Consider the following 20,159-nt stretch of genomic DNA (forward strand, 5'->3'; position numbering starts at 1 on the left):
CAATATGATGGTCCATTACGTTAAATGTTGAAATAAATCTTGTTTATAAATATAAATCTCAAATATTACTCATGCATTATAACAGCATATGTAAGAACACAAATGTCAACAGCTCCTTGGTAAATCAGCCTGTAACAAAAGTAGACAGTGGTCTAAGTGTGCACAAAGGCATACAGAAAATGTGGCTTGCTAGCTAACAAGCTTTATTTCCTACTTCCTAGGAAATCAGTGTATAAATGTCTCCTGATTTCCACAGACTCCAGGCATTCACTTGTCTGTGGTCTTACAACAGCTCATGCACAAAAATCTACGGTGTTTGTATGTCTGTGACAGCTATAAATGACACAACGCTGCTTGTTTTTTCTTCTGCCTTATCTCACATTCAGTTCTAAGTAGTCTGCACTGGGAATTATAGTCTGGATACTCAGCACAATCCTTCCACTCTACTGCAGTGTGTCCATAATACCAAAGGGCACCACCAGGGGCCCAGCAGCAGCAAGGAGCGCCAGTTCTAGGGGCCAGCACTCACATCGTGCTTCAAAAGTGGTTAATTTAATGCACTAATATTGCCACCAGACATTTTCCCAAGTTTTACGTTAATTTATTTTTCTGGTGGAAAAATGAGGTGGGGTTTTGATTTTCATTTTCTTGCAATACTACTTCCTGCTGATGAGACTTTTTGTAATGGCACCACTGACCATCATTCGTGACTCCCTTCCTCTCCCCGCCATGCAGTCACAGGTATTTTCCACATGGGCAACAGAAAGCGATGCCAACACATTTTGAGACAGGTTGACAGCTGTGCACCTAGATGAGAAATAATGAAAAACAAGAGGCCGTACCCTAAACCGCTAGCTGCACTCCGAATAGAGGGCTGACACCTATGGGCAAGGGTGCCGTGACTAGACAAAAACCCACCCAATGCCTCTGCTCTGGAAGAACAGGGAAGCAGAGCCACTGTCGGCATGCGGCACCTTGCTGCGGTACCCACCACGCCGACCCCGGGCAGCTCTTCGCTGCCCCCAGCCCAAGCGCTGGGCGAGCGGCCGCCCCTGTGCCGGGGCCCCGCTCCTGCAGCCACCCCCGCCGTTGGGGCCGCCGCGCCCTCGGCCAGGGCCTCCCCGGTGCCCGCCACCCACCGCCCCGGGCCCGCTGCGCCGAGGGGCTGCCATGCCGGCGGCGCAGCGCCCCGCGGCCTCGCCGCCTTACCCCAGCCGCCGTCTGGCCGCAGGGCGCCCCGGGCCCCTCCGCGGGGCTCGGCGGGGGGCGGCCCCCAGCCCGGGCGCACCGGCCGGCCGCTCCGAGGGCGTGGGCGGGCGCGGGGGGCCCGCCGGGGAGCAGCGCCAGCAGCAGGCCGGCTAGTAGCCCACGCATGGCGGCGGGCGGCCCCTCCGCGGGCGCGTAGGGCGCCGCGGAAACTTTCCAGGCGTTTCCAGCGAGCCAGGCCGGGCCTTAGCAGCCGCATCCATCCGCCATCGGTCTCCTCCCACCGCGGCGAGGGCGGGCGGCGGAGGGGCCCTGAGCAGCGGGACCTCCCCACTCCTCTCCTCTCGCCGGGCCGGGCTGGGCCCGATGGCGGCGGCCGGGGACTGCCTGCGGGCGGTGGGCCTGCAGTTCTGGGCTCGCTCGCTGCAGGCGCTGCCCGCCCTGCTGGCCCCCGCCGTCCTGCTGGGGCTGCTGCTAGGCGCCGCCGCCGCCGCCCTGCTCTGCCGCTGCGCGCTGGGGCCGCGCCGGCGGAGAGAGGTACGCGGGGCGGGCGGGGGGCTGGCAGCCGGCATTCCGCCGCGGTGAGGGCTCGGGCCTGCCGCGGGGTGAACGCCTTGGAGGAGCCAGGGCCGGTTCGTGGGGGCGGCGGGCCCGGGAGGTGCGGCCGGCTGGGCTCTGCCCGCTGCACGGCGCTGCCTGAGCGGGGCCGGGGCCGCGGGGTGAGCGGCGCGGCCGGCCGTGACTGACCGCGGGCAGGGCGCGGTGGTGGGTGAGGGGTCCCGAAAGGCCTGACACCCCTGCTGGAAAGGGGTTTACTCCACCCGTCGTTTAAAAACTTAGTGAAACAAACGAGCCGGCTCAGCAAAGAGGCCGGTGTAAGTACTCTGTGTTTGAGCATTGCCCGACCGGCCTGTGTCTAAGGCGAGTGTTGCCTTTGGTGGCCGTGGCTTCTTGTGCGGGGCTGTGCAGCCTTTTTTGAGGTCAGGCAAGATCAACCCGGCTGGCAGAAACTTCGTGAGGTAATTCCCATCCCACACCAGTAAGAACAATCCGATTTCCAAAGTATTTTATGACATTTCCAAAGCATGTTTTACAAACGGCACAAGCAAAGTGTTGGCACTGGCCCACAGCAGTAACTTTGCACTGGGGGTACACACCTGAGAAAGAAAGGGGGCAGAACACATCTGGCAGTTTGTTTGATGCAAAAGTAACAGGGTTTTCTAAAGCGTGCGAATTTGTTAATAACACGCATGCCTTGCTCTTTTAAGGACTGTGGTGGATGGTTCGTGTCTCTATTACATGAGGTGTTTGTTGGGACTTGAGGACTGCAGAGGTAGCATGTTGCTGCAAAACTGCTACTGAGCAGGTATTTTTCTGAGAATTGTTATCGACTTCTGCCTCTTTCTCCCATCGCATTTATTCTCAAGTCGTGCTGGATTGACTGGATGTAGCAATTGTCAGCGCTGGCACAGCTGGGAAATTTGGAGCCCTGCGGAGCATTCTGCTTGCCTGCAGTGGGGGTCTGGTTTGGCTTGGCTTTTAACCGCTCCTTTTTTTCAGCTCTTAAGAGCTCTGCTGCATCTGTGGATCTGCCAGCGTTGATTGTCATTAAACATGACAGAAGAGAAAAATCCTCTTGCTCCCAACTGCTTTTAAGTAGGAGGTTTGAAACTCTGTTTGAAGCCGTGCTTTAGCCTGGTAATGGTGGCACTTCAAATGCTGGATCAGTGCATCCTGTGCAAGTACAAGCCTCTCTGGTTCAATTGCTCATTTTCCCTGCCTTAATAGTCGGGATCTTTATTGTACTGCCACTACCAACTCAGATACAGCTATGTGCAATTTTATCCTTCATGTCATTTATGTCAATAGGGAATAGAAGCTGTCAGTTCTATCTGGCTCAGATCTTCATTTGTATTTAGGTGCTTAAATGCCATTAAAATCAATGCTGCTGCTGTAAAAGTCGTTCAGTTTGAAAGAAAAATAAACTGCCAGCTGGTGCATACAGCGCACGTTGCAGGGTGGGCAGGTTGTATGCTGTGGTTCTGATTTCCCAAATTCAACAGGGCTACCCTTAGGCTGTTTGTATCTGTTCCTTCTTCATACTGTCAGACCCACTGATGCTATGGAGCAAGCCTATTGTGTGTATAGCCAGGTACTGAACTGCATGTATTACAACCTTCTGTATCCAAAGTAAAAGCAGGGACAGTTTACCTAAATATGCCATGTTCCTTCCCAGGCAGCTGAGTTATCCTTGCAGTGGGAGCAGGGCAAGTACCTGGAGCCCAGAGCAGCCATAGGCATTGCAATAAGCCACCAGTGTTTGTCACTCAGCCCCAGTTAGTTACCATTCTATAGATCTCAGCCTGAATCTGTGGGTGTCCTGGTTTCAGCTGGGAGAGTTGGCTGGTGCAGTGCAGCATTTTGGATTTGTTGTGAGAACAGTGTTTGTAATACACATTTTTTTAGTTGTTGCTAAGTAATGATTATACTGAGTCAAGAACTTACAGTTTCTCGGGCTTTGGCAGAGAGAAGGCTGAATGGGCACAAGAAATTGGGAGGGGACACAGCCAGGACAGCTGACCCAAACTAGCCAAAGGGATATTCCATACCATGGGATGGCATGCTCAGTATATGAACTCAGGGGTGTTGGCCGGGGTTGGCTGATTGCTGCCTGGGGACTGGCTGGGCATCCGTCAGCGGGTGGTGAACAATTGTATTGTGCATCATTTGTTTTCTTTTTTCCCTTCACTTTGGATTTCATTCCTCTTCCCTTCTCCCTCCTTTTCATTATTATTATTATTATTATTGGGTTTTATTTTATTTCAATTATTAAATTGTTCCTACTTCAAGCCCTGAGTTTTACATTCCTTCCCAATTCTCCTCCCCACCCCTCTGGGGGTTTGGGGGGAGTGAGCAGGCAGCTGTGTGGTACTTAGTTGCTGGCCGGGGTTAAACCACAACAGTGGTATTTGATGCATGCAGTTAAGTGTTGTATTGATCTGATTATCTGTGCATAGGATGCGCTGGGACAGTTTTAACAATAAACCTTTACCATGGTAAGTTCAGACCATGTGTGCTGTAACACATTTCTGTTGACAGTATTCTCCTATTAGAGTACAGCATTGCCTGAAGGCTCTTGTGGCCCTTTGGGTTAAAGCTTGTCTCATGATGGTATTCTGGTAGATTAGCTTGATGAAGTATTGCAGTAATTACAGTTAGACTTAGTTTTATTCAGCTTCTTAATGCTCTAAAAGGAGTGCTCTGTAGCACTCCAGCTGCAAAAATAACAAAGGACAAAAGCAGATGATCTTAGAAATGTGAGCAGGAGAGAAATGAATGTGGCTACTTCCACAAGTCCCAGTCACTCAACCTAAAATTTGTGAAATTCTGGTTTGGGACAAATAAGTAACAAGATTGCTGAGGGAGACTTGTAATTGTTCTTTTGTCATAAGTAGATTTTTAGGAACCAGCATCTGCAATTCACCATGTCTTAGAGGCTGACCCAAGAATATAATCTGTATTATTGAGCATCTAAGTTCCAGAGAGGTGATGGAAGCAAGTCATAAGGAATGAAATGTATTCAAAAGCTGGACACTTCTTTATATTCTGCGAAAATGGACTACCTTATATATCAAGTGGCCAAATAATTCAAGGGTAGTCTTTCCATAAAACAATTACATGCATGGTGGCTGCAACCAAGTAATTAGATTACATGAAAAAGCAGTCAGTGGATTGGAAGCCTGAAAAATAGTTTTAAAAGTAGTCATGGTAGGGTGGCTGCCATCTTTTCCTTCACTAAAACAATTCCTTGTGGTGCTGTGTTTGGACGCATTGACCAACAGTAGTATTATTTTTTGGTCCATCTAGTGCACAGGGAAGAGCATATGTAGCGGGAGGTTTGGTTCCTGCACAGTCTTGTGTCCGTACCAGCAGTACTATGTTTTTTTTAGGGAAGTAAAAGTCAGTGATGTGGGCTGCTTTTGGGGAAGGAAGATGGTGAACATTTTCTGAGATTATTTCTACCTGGCAGGAACTCTACCACATGTAAACCTTAATTTAGTAAGTTTTTCTCCTAGGAGGGGAGCAAAAATACTCGGTGTTCTCTTCATTGCAGGCAATTATAGAAAAGTTTAGTTAACTTGCTTTAATCAAGAAGTTTGAACTGAGAGCATGAGCTCGACCCGTAGTCTGTAGTACGATGTTTTGAGAGCAAATGGATTAATTTGACATGTTTACAGCCTGTTTAAACTTTTCAGATTAAACTTCTACTTCTGGACTGACAAATCAAATTCATAAAGTTCATTAATTTTATTTATTCCTTCCGAATATGTAAAATTCTCATTTATTTTCAGATTGTATTTTTCCAAAATTTTCAACTAATACTGAAATAATTTTCAGGATGGAGACATGAATGTATCCAGGCTGCTGTGAGAGATGTTTCCAGTGATTTTGCATGATTTCAGTGTTATATTTTATCTATTTTCTCTTGGAATTTCAGAAGGATGATTCCCAGAGACTTTTGGAAAGCTTCAACTCTGATGACAGAGAGCACACGCTCGCAAAAATTAAAGCAGAACCCTATACATCAAAAGAGGAAATGGTGCTGGAGGTAAAACTGCTTTTGGTGGTGGATGTCCAGTTTGCTGCGTGTGGCAATGAGCACCTCAGGGCCTGGTCAAAACTGTCTTAATTTTGGGGGGTTTGGAATTGAGCCCTTAAAAATTATTCAGAAAAAAGCTTAAGAAGGAGAGTGGGAGTTTATGGCTGCTTATGAATGCAGCCATTTCAGGCACTCATTTCCCCCTGTGAATTCCATTTCATTTGGGAGACTCTTTTTGGATATTTTAATCAAGATCCTGTGTTCTTTTTGGACAAGGGGCTGCTTTGGTTTTGTATCTACATTGTCTTTAATTTCAAAAGGCTGATGGGAAAAGTTAACACTATTGACTTAAGAAAAAGTTGTTAAGTACTGGAACTGGTGCTGATAGCTGATAGTGGATTCTTTCCTGGAGAAGGAGATTTATTAGAGAAGTTTTGACAGTAACAAAGTTCCCCCTCATCGGGTCCAGTATGGAACAAATACTTTTTTCCTAGAGCCTCATTAGAGGCTCCAGCTCTCAGTTGGACTGAGTACATCAGTTGAGAGAGAAAGATTAAATGAGGTAAAATGAGTATGTTTGTGAACAGCAGCATCTTCAATAGCTTTCTCACATAGAAATTCTCCCATGAGGAGGTACCAGCTGAAGAATACGGTGCAGAGTTCAAATGACCACAAGTACTGAAACACCACTGTGCTGAGCTGGGATTCAAGGACAATTAGAGAAACAATTTGGAAAGAAAAGTAGGTGAAGGTATAAACTTAACCCACCCTCAATCAAAAATTCAGTTAACTTTTTTTTGTTGTTGTGATAATCTCAAAATACCTTGAGAACCAGTCCTACCGTGAAGGTGTTAGATCACTGCCTTTCATTCAGAGCTGATTTGGCTACTCTTGGTGAAGCTAAAGGTTGCGAGTTAAACTGTGTATTTTAAAAAATGTGCAGTTCAGCTAACTCATTCAGTCTATTATCCATAAATTAAATACATGCAGAAAAGTCAGTTAAAGCCAGCCGGTCTGGTGCTTAGCTTGTAATGAGAACTGCTCTCAAGACAAAGAGAAGATAGGCATTACTGTAAACATTCTACTGTTGGTTTAAATCCTGACAGGTAATTAATCTTCATTTCAGTTTTGCAATCAGGAATGGTGCCAAACCATGGTTGGTCATTTTGCTTGAGTTAAAAGTACAGCAGAACAAGTGAGCATGGCTTAGATTCTCTTTTGGAGTATAAATCCTGTGAGAGAACTTACGCAATGATCTATCTAACTTTATGCATGTTACCAGTCCTTTTGAAATGGGATCACAGTCTTTCAAAAGTAGTCATTCACAACTTAATCCATTTCCCAAATGCATTAGCTCATTTATAACACATTAAGAAGGAACCATGTTATTTGATAGGACTTCTCCCACCTTCGGTCCAACTACCGAAGATTTTTTTCTATCCATCTGTTTCAATTCCCAGAAGCTTTTGCCATTGCTAGCTTCAAATTGACAGTTCATGAAGAAGCATATATGGAAAATGCTTTTACTTAGGTTAGAGCACTTCAGAAAAAACAGGTATTTTCATTCTGAGACCTTCCACACTGCAATAATACCATAATTACTGTGTTAATAATAACAACTGTGTATTACTGATGCCTGCTGAGAAGCAGGATGTGTTAGTTTCAGCACACTGCAATATGGCTTTATGGCTTTGGACTGGAACTGCGCTGCCTCCAGCCATTGCAGAGCAATAGTTCTGTCATCTTCTATCGCTGAATATGTACTGCAGCAGTGGGACTGCTCAGTATGAGCAAGTGGTTTACATGCTGACCCCATGCTTTTAACTTTGTCAGTATATCATAAAATGACTTCTGGAAATGGAGATGAAAAAGTGCAATGATAAAAGTCTAATAAATTATGTGGTTTGCTCTTCTCTTCCCATTTGTATTTTTAGACTCTGTTAGTGCTTCCATATTTCCTAGAAAAATCTGTATAAAGAAAATTGTGTTTTGACAAATCAGATTCTTTAATTTCATATGACAGAACCGAAAAAGTTAGAATAGGAAATCTGCTAAAGCTTGGATTTAAACATTCTGTCTGTATCTTACAGCCAACCTTTTATTAAGCCATACATAACCTCACCAAAAAAAGCTGATTATCCCATTGTTCCAGTGCATGAAGTAGTGGCTAGGAAAGAGGAGGAGCAGAAAGTCAGATTATGTGATATAGCAGATTTTATGAAAAGAATGCATTATCTATAAAAAGTTATCCAGAAGAACATTGGTATTTTCTCTAGATTATCTCAAGATAATTTTAGTTACGCATGTCAAATCTTTAGTTGCTAATGGTGGAGAGAGAGAAATGAAATGGAAATAACTTGTGAATACCAGCTATCGCCTGTTTTCCCTTGCAGGAATAAAAACATTTTGGAGCAGTGGTAATGACAGAGTTTCCTTTTCGGGGTTTCATACTCTGAATGAGTCTGCCAAAGCAGAAACAGTCAATAAATAGTTATCAATAGGAATTACTAAGTTGTGTAACCAAAAAGGCCATGTGATATTTAGAGTGAAAAACTGTCAGATCTACTGCTGTTCCCAAATAATTTTCTGTTGTTTTTCATACAGGAAAGTGAGTGTCCTCTGAACAGTAACATCACAGCATTTGCATTAAAGGCAAAAGTGATCTATCCCATCAATCAGAAATTTAGGGTAAGGCTTTAAATTCTACTTGTAAACATTAATGACAATCATTCTGTGTCAGCGTAAATTGCAGAGTCAAGTAATGGAAGAAAACTTCCTGCCAGTCTGTTTAATTGGGATGTTTCTTTGTTTATAGTCCATTGACTCAGGGCTTATTCTGTGAGATGTCAGCTGATTTCAGCTCCCCCTGAAACCTGCAGTGCTTTACATGGTGTGAGGTCAGTTTTCACAGTAGTCAAGAGGCTTTTTCTTTCCATTAACGTTAATGGAATTTGGGTCTGCCATAAGAAGAACCCCACAAGGATCTACCTTTCAGTAAGAAAACATGCACCAAGCAGATAGCCACAACAGAAGAATGCTTTTCTGGGCAATGCAGAAACTTGTGTGATGAATCTTAATTTATGTGGAAACACTTCGCTGTGTATATCATTTAAATTTTTGCCTGAAAGCAAACACTGCAAATTGATGCGATGTTTATCTCCTTACTGTGTTGTATTAATTGACCTTGTGAATTCTGTTTGACTGTAGCCTTTGGCAGATGGCTCATCCAATCCATCTTTGCATGAGAATCCAAAGCAGGCGGTTCTGCCTAATCAGGTCATGGAGACATCTACCTCAGGCAGCCTGGGATCCCTGAGCCAGGGAGACAAAGAGGACTGCAGCTCCTCTACAACGATACATTCCACAACAAGCGATGACAGATTTCAGGCTCGAGCCTTCCTCAAGGTGACCAGCTTCCCTGAAGTGCTAACATGTGAGAGGTAAGCAGTAAACCTGTCCTTGTGTTTGGTCGTTTCCTAGCGTGCCCCAGTGGTTTTCAAGACAGTCACTAAAGGTCTGGTGTAAACCAAAAGCTGGGCCTGAATGTATACATTCACATCAAGATGGGGTTATCTGCTTATAACCCTGAAAAAGTGGTGGGGGAGATTGAAGTTATGCATCATGCTGCATATTGAAAAGTCAGTTTGTTCTTTATGAAATTGTGGGAATCAGAACTTTGGCAAAAGCTGTCACGTAAAAGTATACCACTGTTAGGATAAGGACATCCCTTTGTTTTGGCTCGTATGCTCAATTGACACATGCTGCTCAACTGAGGATGGAGTCCCCTGCACTGTAGAATGTCAAGTCACACAGCAGGTGCCTTGAGAACAGCAAGTGGCAGTGGTCTGTTCTCTCTCTTTTAATGGGAACTGCTTATGTCTTACTGTGGGAAAACAGTTCTTAGACGTGCTGCTGATGAGCAGGTAGAGCTAATCAAAATGGACTGTCAGCTCTGATTTTCTTTCAGCTGCACCGCAGCAAGGTAGCCCTAGATGAATGCATATGTGTCTGTATTCTCGCTAGCAAGAGTAAAGTCATATTTGTGTCACTATGGGGACTGGGGAGAGTACTAGCAATGAAGAATACTTTGAAAATGTCCACCGCCATTATAGCTGTTTTAATTGAAAGCTTTGTGATCCCTTTGTTGTAGCCACTCATGGCTATATTTACCTTTTTGTAAAGGGAACTCCAAATCAAACTTTGTTAAAAGCACTGTTTTGGTTTGCTTACATTTATGTAGGAATATTTTACCTGAAGGACAAGGCAATGTGGAAGTAAAGTGACTTGACTGCTGGTTTGGGGCAATGTTTTTAGGATAATTTAGTGGTTAAATGAAACTGTTACATGGTGTTGCCCTTTCTTATAACCTTGATTTAGATGGATATTAACACTTTTTAAATCTTTGTTTTAGTTTTGATGTTAAGCTCTGCCTTTGCAGTCTTATTTTAAAAGATCTCATGCTTCTTGATACTGAACTCAGAAAAGAAAAACATGTGGTAGGTACTCTTGTCTCATTTATAGCTGTTTGTTTTGAACATCTTAGTTGAATATTAGTTTAGGAAATAAATGGGCTAGCTGGGAAGCAGTGTAGCAGAGTTGCATTTCTATAGTATTGTCTTAATTTTTTCTGTTGTTCTGCATATATGTGAGCTTCATAAAGGAATAAAATACACTTAAATATATTGGGCTGTGAAATACAGAGGGTCAGACTGGACAGTATAAAGATTTGGTTTTAAACTTTACTCCAGAGAATAATGTACAGCACTTGAGGTTCATTAAAAGAGGGCGAAAAATTATCTAATAAGTAAGTTTATGTCTTAAGGACACTGCTTGTGCATTGCAACTCTAAGGACTCCAAACTCTTCGAATAAAACTGAAAATTCGGTTCAGCTGAATCAATACCATTGTGATAAGTACAGTAGTCATGATTTTGTAGGACTGCGGAACCATATATAGCTAGATTCATCAAGTCACAGCATCCAGAGCTGACGGGGGGAAAAAAAAATAAACTGTATACATTTAAAGCCACAGAATACTCCATTAGGAGAATTGTTTATGGTGACCTGTTATGATCAAGTACAGCATCATTACTGTTACTGAGTTTTAGCTCAGTTAATATAAATCTGGACATAAAGTATACAGCTTTCTCCTCCCCTTCTTTCACAACCTCTTTTAAAATAGATTGGTTATTTCTGATATTCACAGTGCATTTAATAAATTACATTTCAAGGGGTGGAATTTTCTGAACAGATTTCTCATGGGTTATTCCCGTTTAAGAAGATGAGAAAGGAAACCTGAGATCAGATTTCAGAATGAAGTTTAGCTTGGCTAGGGAAGGTTGAACTTCATCTCAAAGTTAATCATCAATTGGTAAATAAAGGTAAGGTAAAATGGTGATGTAATCACAGAAACACTGAGAAAACATTCATTTAACAGACTTTGTGGCCCACCAGAAATTATCACGACGGCAGATGACTTTGACCTTTAGCTGAAGCTTTGAGTAGATTAATATTTTTGCTAGCAGGGGAAAAGGGCAAAAAAGTTTCAGTCTAGAGAGTAGTTTCTTCCTTTTCCACTCTCCTTTCTCTGATTTCAGTCTACCTTAGGATCTAGGTCCTCTTCCTTCAGTGTTTTCCTGAATTTATTTTTTTTTTTTCAATAGTAAGTGGTGTTTTGGTGGTGTGAGTTTGAAACTTGCCAAACTCCTATCCAAAATGTTGGCAAGTGAGATTCAAAACATGACTGCTTTATGGTTTTCTCTTCTACCGAGCTCTAATTACAACATATTTTTCAGATGTTTATTGACTGAAATGTTGGCTTTGATAACTGTTTATAGTAAATAAAATTGTATTTATATTTTTATATGCTTAAAATGGGCAACTTCTGCATCATCTGTTTTCAAGTACATGAGTAATAGGTAGGTGGCTGTTAAATTTCACAGTGGAAAATGCTGCAGTAGTTACTAATGAAGTGAATTGTCTTTACACTGACACTCTGAGGCAAGAGGGGAAGAGGTTAAGCAAAGATTATCCCAGTATTCAAAAACATCTTTTTGAAGGCCATAGTATTAAAATCTTAAAAAAAATCACACCAAAAGCACAACTGGATAATAGGTGTATTTTTTGTAAGAGAAGGTAGCTAGAACTTGAGATGGTTACTATTGGGTCATATGTTTGGTACTTATTTGGCCAACTACAGTTGAAATTAAAAATATCAAACAAAAATATTTGATACTTATTTGGCCAGCCTCAGTTGAAATCATAGTAATGAATATGTTACTATCTTTCAGTTTAGGGGTTCATTAAACTTTAGAAAAATGGGCTTTGTATTCTTAAGTGATCTGCATTTTCTCTGCTAAAGGACAGTTTCAGATGTGTTGGTCTGGTTATGATATGTGAGATTATGTCCTTGTCTATGTTAGAACTGTGTTGTACCATTTTCCAGTATCTTACTGAAGCCAAAGCCAAAGAATTTTTCACAATGGAAGTACTATAGAGTTGCTGATGATGTGTCTGTTATTTTGCTTATGGTTCACTATAGTCTCACTGACTGATTAAAAGTTATCACAAAGATGTCCTTACAGTGTTGAGCAGGCACTTACCCTAGGTTTTGTCTCCTTCCTTTCAAGCAGATGTTTGTTCAGGTTCTCAAAATATACCTCACAGACTTTTATCATAAAAAGAAGATTACTGATGATTTGTTCAAGAAGATCCTCTTAAATCAGACAAATGTAAGTGTTTTTGTGCGTTAATATTTAAGACCACAGAAGAATTAATTAATTAATCCCACCCGTTGGTACAAGCTGCCACAGACTTGCTCCTTCTAAGCAGCAATGTGATTTGTAACCTATTTCAGAAGAAATGTAAAGAAACTCCCTTGTTAGTTGGTTCTCTCTATTACCTTCTCTGCATTTCCTCATTGTTATTGTATGAGGTGATCAGAACAGTGATGTGTGTAATATGTTGAGGATAAAAGTATTTTGTAGTTTAATCCATTCAAGCAAACAGAACATTGTGAACCTTATTCACTCAGATTTAATAATTTCTAATTATCAGGTCTTTGTCTGGTCCCGTGTATCATTACTGATAATAAAATAGCAGGAAATAAAGTACTAGGAGGAAACTCAAGGCTTTCATCAAGGGAAAATATACTTGTTTTCCTTTGTTGTCCTTTTCTCTTCCATATAGTTGTGTCAAAATCCATATGCCACTTCTGAACTGGAAGACATACATTGACGGTCAAAATGCATTTCGTGTGGAGTCATAGTACTATTTTTAAGATTATTACAAGGAAAAAAGATTTACAAAACTAAACAAAATAGGAGAGCTGCTGGTTTCACTTTGCATTTTCGAGGTTAGAGTCATAGAAAAGTGTGGGTTGAGAGGCACATCTGGAGATCATCTCATCCAAACTTCTGTAGGAAGCAGGGCCTTAAGTAAGGTTATCCAGTGCCCTTCCAATCCAAGTCTTGAGTATTTGCCCTAAAGGAGACACCACTGTTTCTCTGAGCAGCCTAATCCAATATATAATCTTCTCACATACAGATGGAATTTCACATTTAGGCATTAGTCTATCAGCTTGTCAGCTCTAGTTGGTTGAGATTTATTTTGTTTGTGCAGTATCACAATCTGTGAATATCAGGAATCTCTGTAGTTGTACCTTATAATTTATATCAGAATGTGTTTTGCCTTAAAACCAATCTTCTGCCTTAAATCTTCAGTTTTAATGTTAAAGTTGATTGTATTTACTAAAGGAAAAATTATTTTTGGTGTGTGAATCCCTTTTTCTGATGGACTTCTGATAATTACTTCAATTTATAAACACAGAGGTAATACAGATGCATGTTTCCTGGTATAGCCTAACTCTTAAAGAGGTTTGACAGCATCATTGTCTTTGTGCACCTAACTGAGCTGCTTCAAGGTGAAGATTAAATATTGTTTGTTAGATGAAGTAATTGCTAGAGTAGTCCAGTTGTCTGAGTGTCAATATGGGATTCCTGTGTCCTGTATTATGGAGAGAAAAGTCTTGGACATGTGGCAATCTTAGAGTTTCCATATCATGTAAAGGGACAAGGCTGGTTATTAATACAGTGTAAAAGAGATGTTGGTAATAAGCAAAAGCGTTAGCACTAGAAACTATTTACTGTCATACTGCATTGCCAAGATGGAAGATTATATGATTTATTGCAGCAGCATTTTCCTCTTTTAATTCTGCATTGTAAGAAAAATGCATAGGATTTTGATGAAATTGTTTGTGAAGCTTGTCAAAATGTGGTTACATTTCTTTAAGGCTTATGAGTATCAAGTTAATGCATTGACACCTAAAATTGGGTGGTATTAAAAGTAAATGCTTGTTGTGTAAGGCATGTTTCAACAACTAAAGAATCCTCCATTTCAGTACCAACCTCCTAAGTAATGACAGAAGACTAATATTTGTTGCTGTCATTAGCTTTCAGAAAAAATAATCATGGCTTCAAAGGACTGAAAAACTGTAAAAAACCCCATATAATCATGTAGCCTGTAATTTGTCCCTTATGAGCATTACAGGTGTTCATCCGTGTGTGCTAGCACTCTGCAGGAAACACTGATTGTCATATCTGGATACATACTTCTGCTTTTAAACACAACATGTGCACTCATAGCTGCCTGTTAGGATGGGGCACGTGCATTAAAATAAAAATACATTTGTGGATAGATTCAAAGGATTGTTAGTATGAAAGTTTAGGAAGCAGTGTTTACTAAAACTTGAATTCAGTAAAGATTGTATTCACATACTAGTGGAAATGTATGTATTTGTACTAACTGTGGTTCAGAGCTACCGTACACCTTGAGTTTTCTTTGCTTGCTGCAGAAGGTACATTACTCAGAGATAGAACTTCCTAAACGCTCTTGTTCAGCTTTCTTAACTGTGAGCCAAAAATAACATACCAGTTCACTCCTGAATTTAGAAGTTATGCCTGTTTTTCTGCGTAACAAATCATTTGCTTTTTCCTCCAGGATTTTGAAGAATTACAGAAGCAGCTTCACTCTAGACTCCAGAATACTGAGGTGTCAGGAGCCCATAATTCAGAGTACCAGACTGTAGAAGACTTAGAAAGGAAAGAAAGGGAATATTCTGAGCACGTAATAGATAATGTAACTTTCAATTTTTTTCTAAAATCTTATTGTAATGTTATTCTTTTGGTGTGGAATGCTTTTTTATTTTTTTTAACTGTTGTGTTGACTAGTCCACAGTTAGTAGTCTAGATGTGTACAACTCCTGAAAATATTTTTACACTGCTCCAGCAAAGTATTTCTAACGTCCTTTGGGACCCAATGTTTTTTATACAAACACTGTTTTATCACAGTGCATTTAGAACTGAGAAATGTCTCTGGCTTGTCAGATGGTAAGATTTATTTCAAGCCTGTGTATAGCCTGACTTTTAGGATTTTGTCCTAGCACCTGTTTTCTTCAGTCCTCCATAACTGAGTAAGAGGTAATAAGAGGCTATAAAACTTTAACTGAAATAAGTACCAAGAAAATAATTACAGTACAACCTTTTAGTATGCTTTGCACATTTACTTAAGCAAAACATTTTTCTTTAGCACCTTTCTACATTAGAATTAGAATACATTTACATGATGTAAATTGATGTAAAATTATGCAACATTGATGTAAAAATACAGTTTGTTAGCAGGCATTTGATTCTGAAATTAAGATTTTTTTTTTCTCTTCAGTAGTGTCACTGTGTCCGAATAGATTGCAGGCTAGAAAAGTGGAGGTTAAGAGTATTCTGTATATTATTTTGCAGCAAACTGAGTAGTCTGAAAGATATTCTCCTTCCCAGTCCTGTTTTTTGAGGTATGAGCAAATTCACTGCTGATGAAAATGAGAGACTGACTAGTCAGACTGATAGCAATGTGAGCTGCCTGCACTGATTGACACTTCAGCCCTGAACTAAACAGCCCGTCATCTCAGACTTGGGCCTTTTCCATAGAGGATTTAATAGAGAAGTTTTTTAGTATCTTGTGGTTAAGTGCTTCACTGGGAATTTTCTCAGCTTTCTCTTGATTCTCTGTGCCTTTCACTTTATAGTGGAAGTCCTGGTAATGATGGTACATCTGTGTCAAGTTTTTTTTGCGATTTAACTTTGCTCTGTGAAAAATTGATTGTTTAGAGTTCTCTGGCGTTAGTCACATAAAAAAATTGCTGGCAGCCTCGCTGAGCAACATGAGGCAGTTATTCAACAGAAGCAGTCATCCTTCAGTGGGTCTGTCAGTCTTATGCCAGCAGATGCTTTTCATCCATATTGAAAATGATTTCCCTGTGCACAGATTCATATAGATCAGGACCTTGAACTAATCCACTCTTCCCTCTGTAATATAAAGGGGTTTTTTGCTTTACAGATGCCATAGTCACATTTTTTTCCAAAACTCAGACATAGTATAAATCTTGGCAGTGGGTAAATTTTCTTATCTTTATGTGTACTAGTAATCCCATTGAAGACCACAGAATATTCACAGTTGTGCACAATCATAAGTGTTTGCGTGATTGGAGCCTAAAACTAGAGATTACCCATATGATAATGTGTTGGAATAGGCTCATGGACTGTGCTGATACTGCATAAAGTACTTCATGCCAGCACAGTTACAAAGTGCTTATGTAGCATGTGTCTTTGAAAGGCTTTAATGGTGAAAAACAGTGACAATTTTCACTTCTCCTAAAATGCCTGCTCCCACAGCTAAACAAACTTCTCAGAAAAAAGGATTGCAGTTTGGTATCTTTTTTAGTTTTCCCTTTACTGCTAACAACGTAATAGGCTTTTATAGATGCAATACATAGAGAGCTAACAACAAATTCTTAGCAGGTTATACAGAATGACTACATTTTAAAAAGGTCAGGATTGATCTACTGGTTATGTGCCACCAGCACGTGTATCATCATGTAGTAAACAGGCACTGTAGCTATGAAAAATTTTCACTGTAACTGATACCAAAAGCTGTCTGTAGTCTTGGTGACTTGTATCTTGGTAGACTCGTACGCCTCTTGCTGTAATGAAATATTAGATGATTAATGAGGGAACATGAATTGGTTTTTGATTCATATTCCACAGATGGAAACTTTCTGGAAGCAGACTGACAAAGCCCAGCAGGCTTTTTTGGACCAAACAAAATGCTCAAGTGCCAAAGCAACAAAGATAATGATGGATCTGACTGAGAAGATGATTGCAGTAGAAAGCTTATTAAGTGAATCTCAAGATTTGCAGGCAATGGTAAAGTACAAAAAGAAATCAAAGTTGAGAGAGATTTAGTCAATCTGAACATAAAGAATGATGCAAGTGCACAGAGTCTGTCAGTCCTGCCTCGGGAATGATGTAGGCAGCTTACTCTGGTTGTCTCTTTCAGCTTTGTTTCAAAGAGCTCAGCTTCGATTGTGGTTTATGAAGACTCACGGGAGGGTGAACTCTCTGCACTTGAGTTCTAATTCTCAAAATACCGTTCAGGCAGTCATGTTAGGAAAAAGCGGTATTAATGCAGACAGTGAGCCAGGAGCAAGAGGACTGGATCTAATGATGAAGAAAAATTGTTACCTTGGGCATTAGGTTATTTCTTTCTCTTTCAGAGTGTTTATTCCACTTTGAGAAATCCTAATTTAAATTTTAGGCTGATACTGTGTGTACAGTGACTTTAACTGGAATTGAAGACCCTTAACGTCTCTTAGTGATACAGTCTTAAGAGGGAAAAATGCATTTGTGAATGCATCAGCACTGTGCTTTATGTTGTCTTAAATCTAACAGGTCCTATATTTGCTTTGCACAGGACATACTAAAATAATTACTTGAAATTTATAAGTTAACAGTACAATCAGAATCTGGCCCACTGAATTTATTATTAGTTTGGAGAATAAATGATAGCTAGCTTTATTTGGCTTACTAAAGCACATACAGTATTTATTAGCTTGTTAGTTTTGCATTGGAGCAGCAAGTAAACTGAGCTGGCGAGGTGTGAAAATAGTCTTTGCGGCTGATCACACTTGACCCATACTGGGCTACTGTACAGTAAGTTCCTTCAGATGGTCAGGCTTCAAATGAGGTGTTTGAATATAGATACAGAACATATTTCTACCTGAAGTCACTACCATGACGCTTACATCTCATTGCAAAGGTCATTGTATGTGTGTGTCTGTTAACTACAGTAGTTGTCACACTCTTTCCAACCTTGCAGCATTATCTAAAGTAGTTGCATATTCACCCAGGAAATCTTGCTCTATACTGGAGTCCTGGGCTTCTTCTCTAACAGTGAAATGAAAGATGCTAGGCCATAGGCAATTGTACTAGTTTTTAGTATATTTACTGAATTCCAGCTGACAACACGCTCGAAGGAGTCACAGCAGTATCAGAATAAGATACGTGTCAAAATGAAGGTCCATGCTGGTGTGCCATATAGCATCTTGAAAAGAGGTCCGCAACTTCCACGTTGCCCTTCTGTCTGTCTTTCCCCCTTGAGTATTTAAGTTTGTTCTGCAAGCTTGTTGTTGTCTTTTCCTGCCTTAATGTCATCTTGTCAGCTACAAATAATGGAAAACACTGGTAGTTTCAGATTAGGTCTTGCAGTTGAACATGCAACAAATCTACTGCTATCCTACACTGGTCAAGATTTTCAGAAGTATTTAAGTACATAAAGATTGTTATTCACATGGTCTTGAGAAGCCTTAGTTTTCTGTGTAGTTTGTAAATTAATAATACAATGAGAGGACAACCACAACCGAAGACCGGTTCTTGGTTTCTGAACGGGACTTTTTCATGTTTGTTTTAGGACATTCAGGAAAGGTTATTCAGCTGGGAGCTTATGGTGAAAATGGTTGATTCACTGAAGTCCTATATACCAGAAGAGTGCAAGTGTAGATTAAATATTGTATCAAATATTCTAGACCATTTAACTGTAAAGAATAATCTCTCTGTCCGACAAAAAGAAGAACTTTTAACAGATCTGCACAAGGCCTTCTGGGAACAGCTGGCGCATTTCAGTAATGGTGAGTACTTAGACCAGAGCTCATGACTTAACAAATATGGGTATGAGTTCTCATTATTGTATTAAATAGTAAAGAAATTATGGCTTTGGCCCCATACCCTCTGTTTTAAAAAGGTGTTGATGAGCTGGCCAGGAACACTTATTATTGTGAAGGGTGGATGCTCAGAATGGGAACCTTGGCTTTAAGCCTTTTAGGTCTTGTTCCAGGCATTACTATGAAGTTACTGTACAGTTCACATAATCTATACCTTATTTCATTAATCTGAAAATTGAAGAAGAGTCACATTTGTTCCAAGTGTTTGTGAGATTTCTCCATTTACTGTTAATGTACTTGACATTGTTCGTGGTACTGGCTAGTGTTAGGAACAGAAAGAGCTGTATATGTGCAGAATACCATCTCATGATCTCCTGCTAGCATGTGGAGCCAGAAGATAACACAAAAGACTTGTGCTGTCACTCTTGTGAAAAGATATCTTTAAAGCTTATGATCTTCAGGTGAACTTCTCTTGTATTATGTCAGACTAAAATATTTCAAAAAACGAAGTCTCTTCCTCTTCCACCCTTCGCCTTTCCTATCTGTAAAGTACACAATTGTAACAGAGTCTAAGCTACTGACCAACTGATTTAAGGTTCTCCCTGTGTTACTGTGCATGTTACCTACTGCCCAAGATGTTGAGAAACATAGCCCAACTTCTCTAATAGGTGCTGTATCAAGGGCTCAGTGCTTCCCATGAGCGCTTATGGAAAATTAAGAGTACATGGTTAGCCAAAAAGAAAGCAGTGAGAAGTATTTAACACATTTTCCAGAACCTTTTCTGCTGTTTGTGGGCGTATTTAAAGACAATTGTCCTAGTAAAATGGCATTCGCGTTAGAGCTCAGTGGATGGGATAGTCAGAATGAATGTAGTCTTGTTGCAGTATATTCTTGCTGCAGTGCTGCTCATTCACTTTTTGGCATTCACTGATACCATTTTCTGATATGAATTGTATATTGTGGTACAGATTTTCATGGATGTTTGCTTCTAAAACTGGCGCACCTAGTTCATAGTCTTTGCATAGGTTCAGCCACTAACATTCCTTAGGCATACATCTGTGGGTGTTTTTTTCCCACTTTTTGTCAATTTTCTCTTGTTCCAGAGCAAAAATACCTCAGTCAAGGCCTTGATTTTATGCCAAGTAGGTGTTTATAGTTATATATAGCTATATATTATAGTACAGCCTGTGCAAAAGGGCATTATCAACCTCCTGGGTTTAGATAGAAGTGAAATGTGTTAAAAAATAAAACAAAATCTGGAGTGCAGCATTTTCACATGAGAGTCTATGTTGACCTTGCTTATGAGCTC

The 20,159-nt window shown here is 40.7% G+C and overlaps 2 protein-coding genes across 14 annotated transcripts in view; one reads left to right on the forward strand and one right to left on the reverse strand.

The window, feature by feature from the left end:
- The window catches only part of EVC2 (EvC ciliary complex subunit 2), an 80,072-nt gene extending 78,698 nt beyond the window's left edge, over nt 1–1,374 (reverse strand). For all 5 annotated transcript variants that reach the window (XR_008821665.1, XM_056337718.1, XM_056337699.1 and 2 more), the window contains exon 1: nt 1,210–1,374. Coding sequence is in view for 4 of the 5 variants with exons in the window: in XM_056337718.1 (XP_056193693.1) it covers nt 1,210–1,374 (165 nt within the window). In the remaining variant the exon portion in view is untranslated. The remainder of the gene's footprint in view (nt 1–1,209) is intronic.
- Nucleotides 1,375–1,529: 155 nt separating this feature from the next.
- The window catches only part of EVC (EvC ciliary complex subunit 1), an 80,903-nt gene continuing 62,273 nt past the window's right edge, over nt 1,530–20,159 (forward strand). For 4 of the 9 annotated variants that reach the window (XM_056337751.1, XM_056337797.1, XM_056337760.1 and 1 more), the window contains exons 1-9: nt 1,530–1,743; nt 5,705–5,815; nt 8,411–8,494; nt 9,014–9,246; nt 10,218–10,302; nt 12,435–12,536; nt 14,803–14,940; nt 16,899–17,057; nt 18,601–18,817. In XM_056337751.1, coding sequence (XP_056193726.1) covers nt 1,573–1,743; nt 5,705–5,815; nt 8,411–8,494; nt 9,014–9,246; nt 10,218–10,302; nt 12,435–12,536; nt 14,803–14,940; nt 16,899–17,057; nt 18,601–18,817 — 1,300 coding nt within the window. In that variant the 5' untranslated portion in view covers nt 1,530–1,572. Of the gene's footprint in view, nt 1,744–2,457; nt 2,573–5,704; nt 5,816–8,410; nt 8,495–9,013; nt 9,247–10,217; nt 10,303–10,331; nt 11,187–12,434; nt 12,537–14,802; nt 14,941–16,898; nt 17,058–18,600; nt 18,818–20,159 lie in introns of those variants that run through there. The other 5 variants (XM_056337743.1, XM_056337770.1, XM_056337787.1 and 2 more) reach the window with 4 other exon arrangements.

The sequence above is a fragment of the Falco biarmicus genome, chromosome 1 (assembly GCF_023638135.1).
Source record: "Falco biarmicus isolate bFalBia1 chromosome 1, bFalBia1.pri, whole genome shotgun sequence".
NCBI lineage: Eukaryota > Metazoa > Chordata > Aves > Falconiformes > Falconidae > Falco > Falco biarmicus.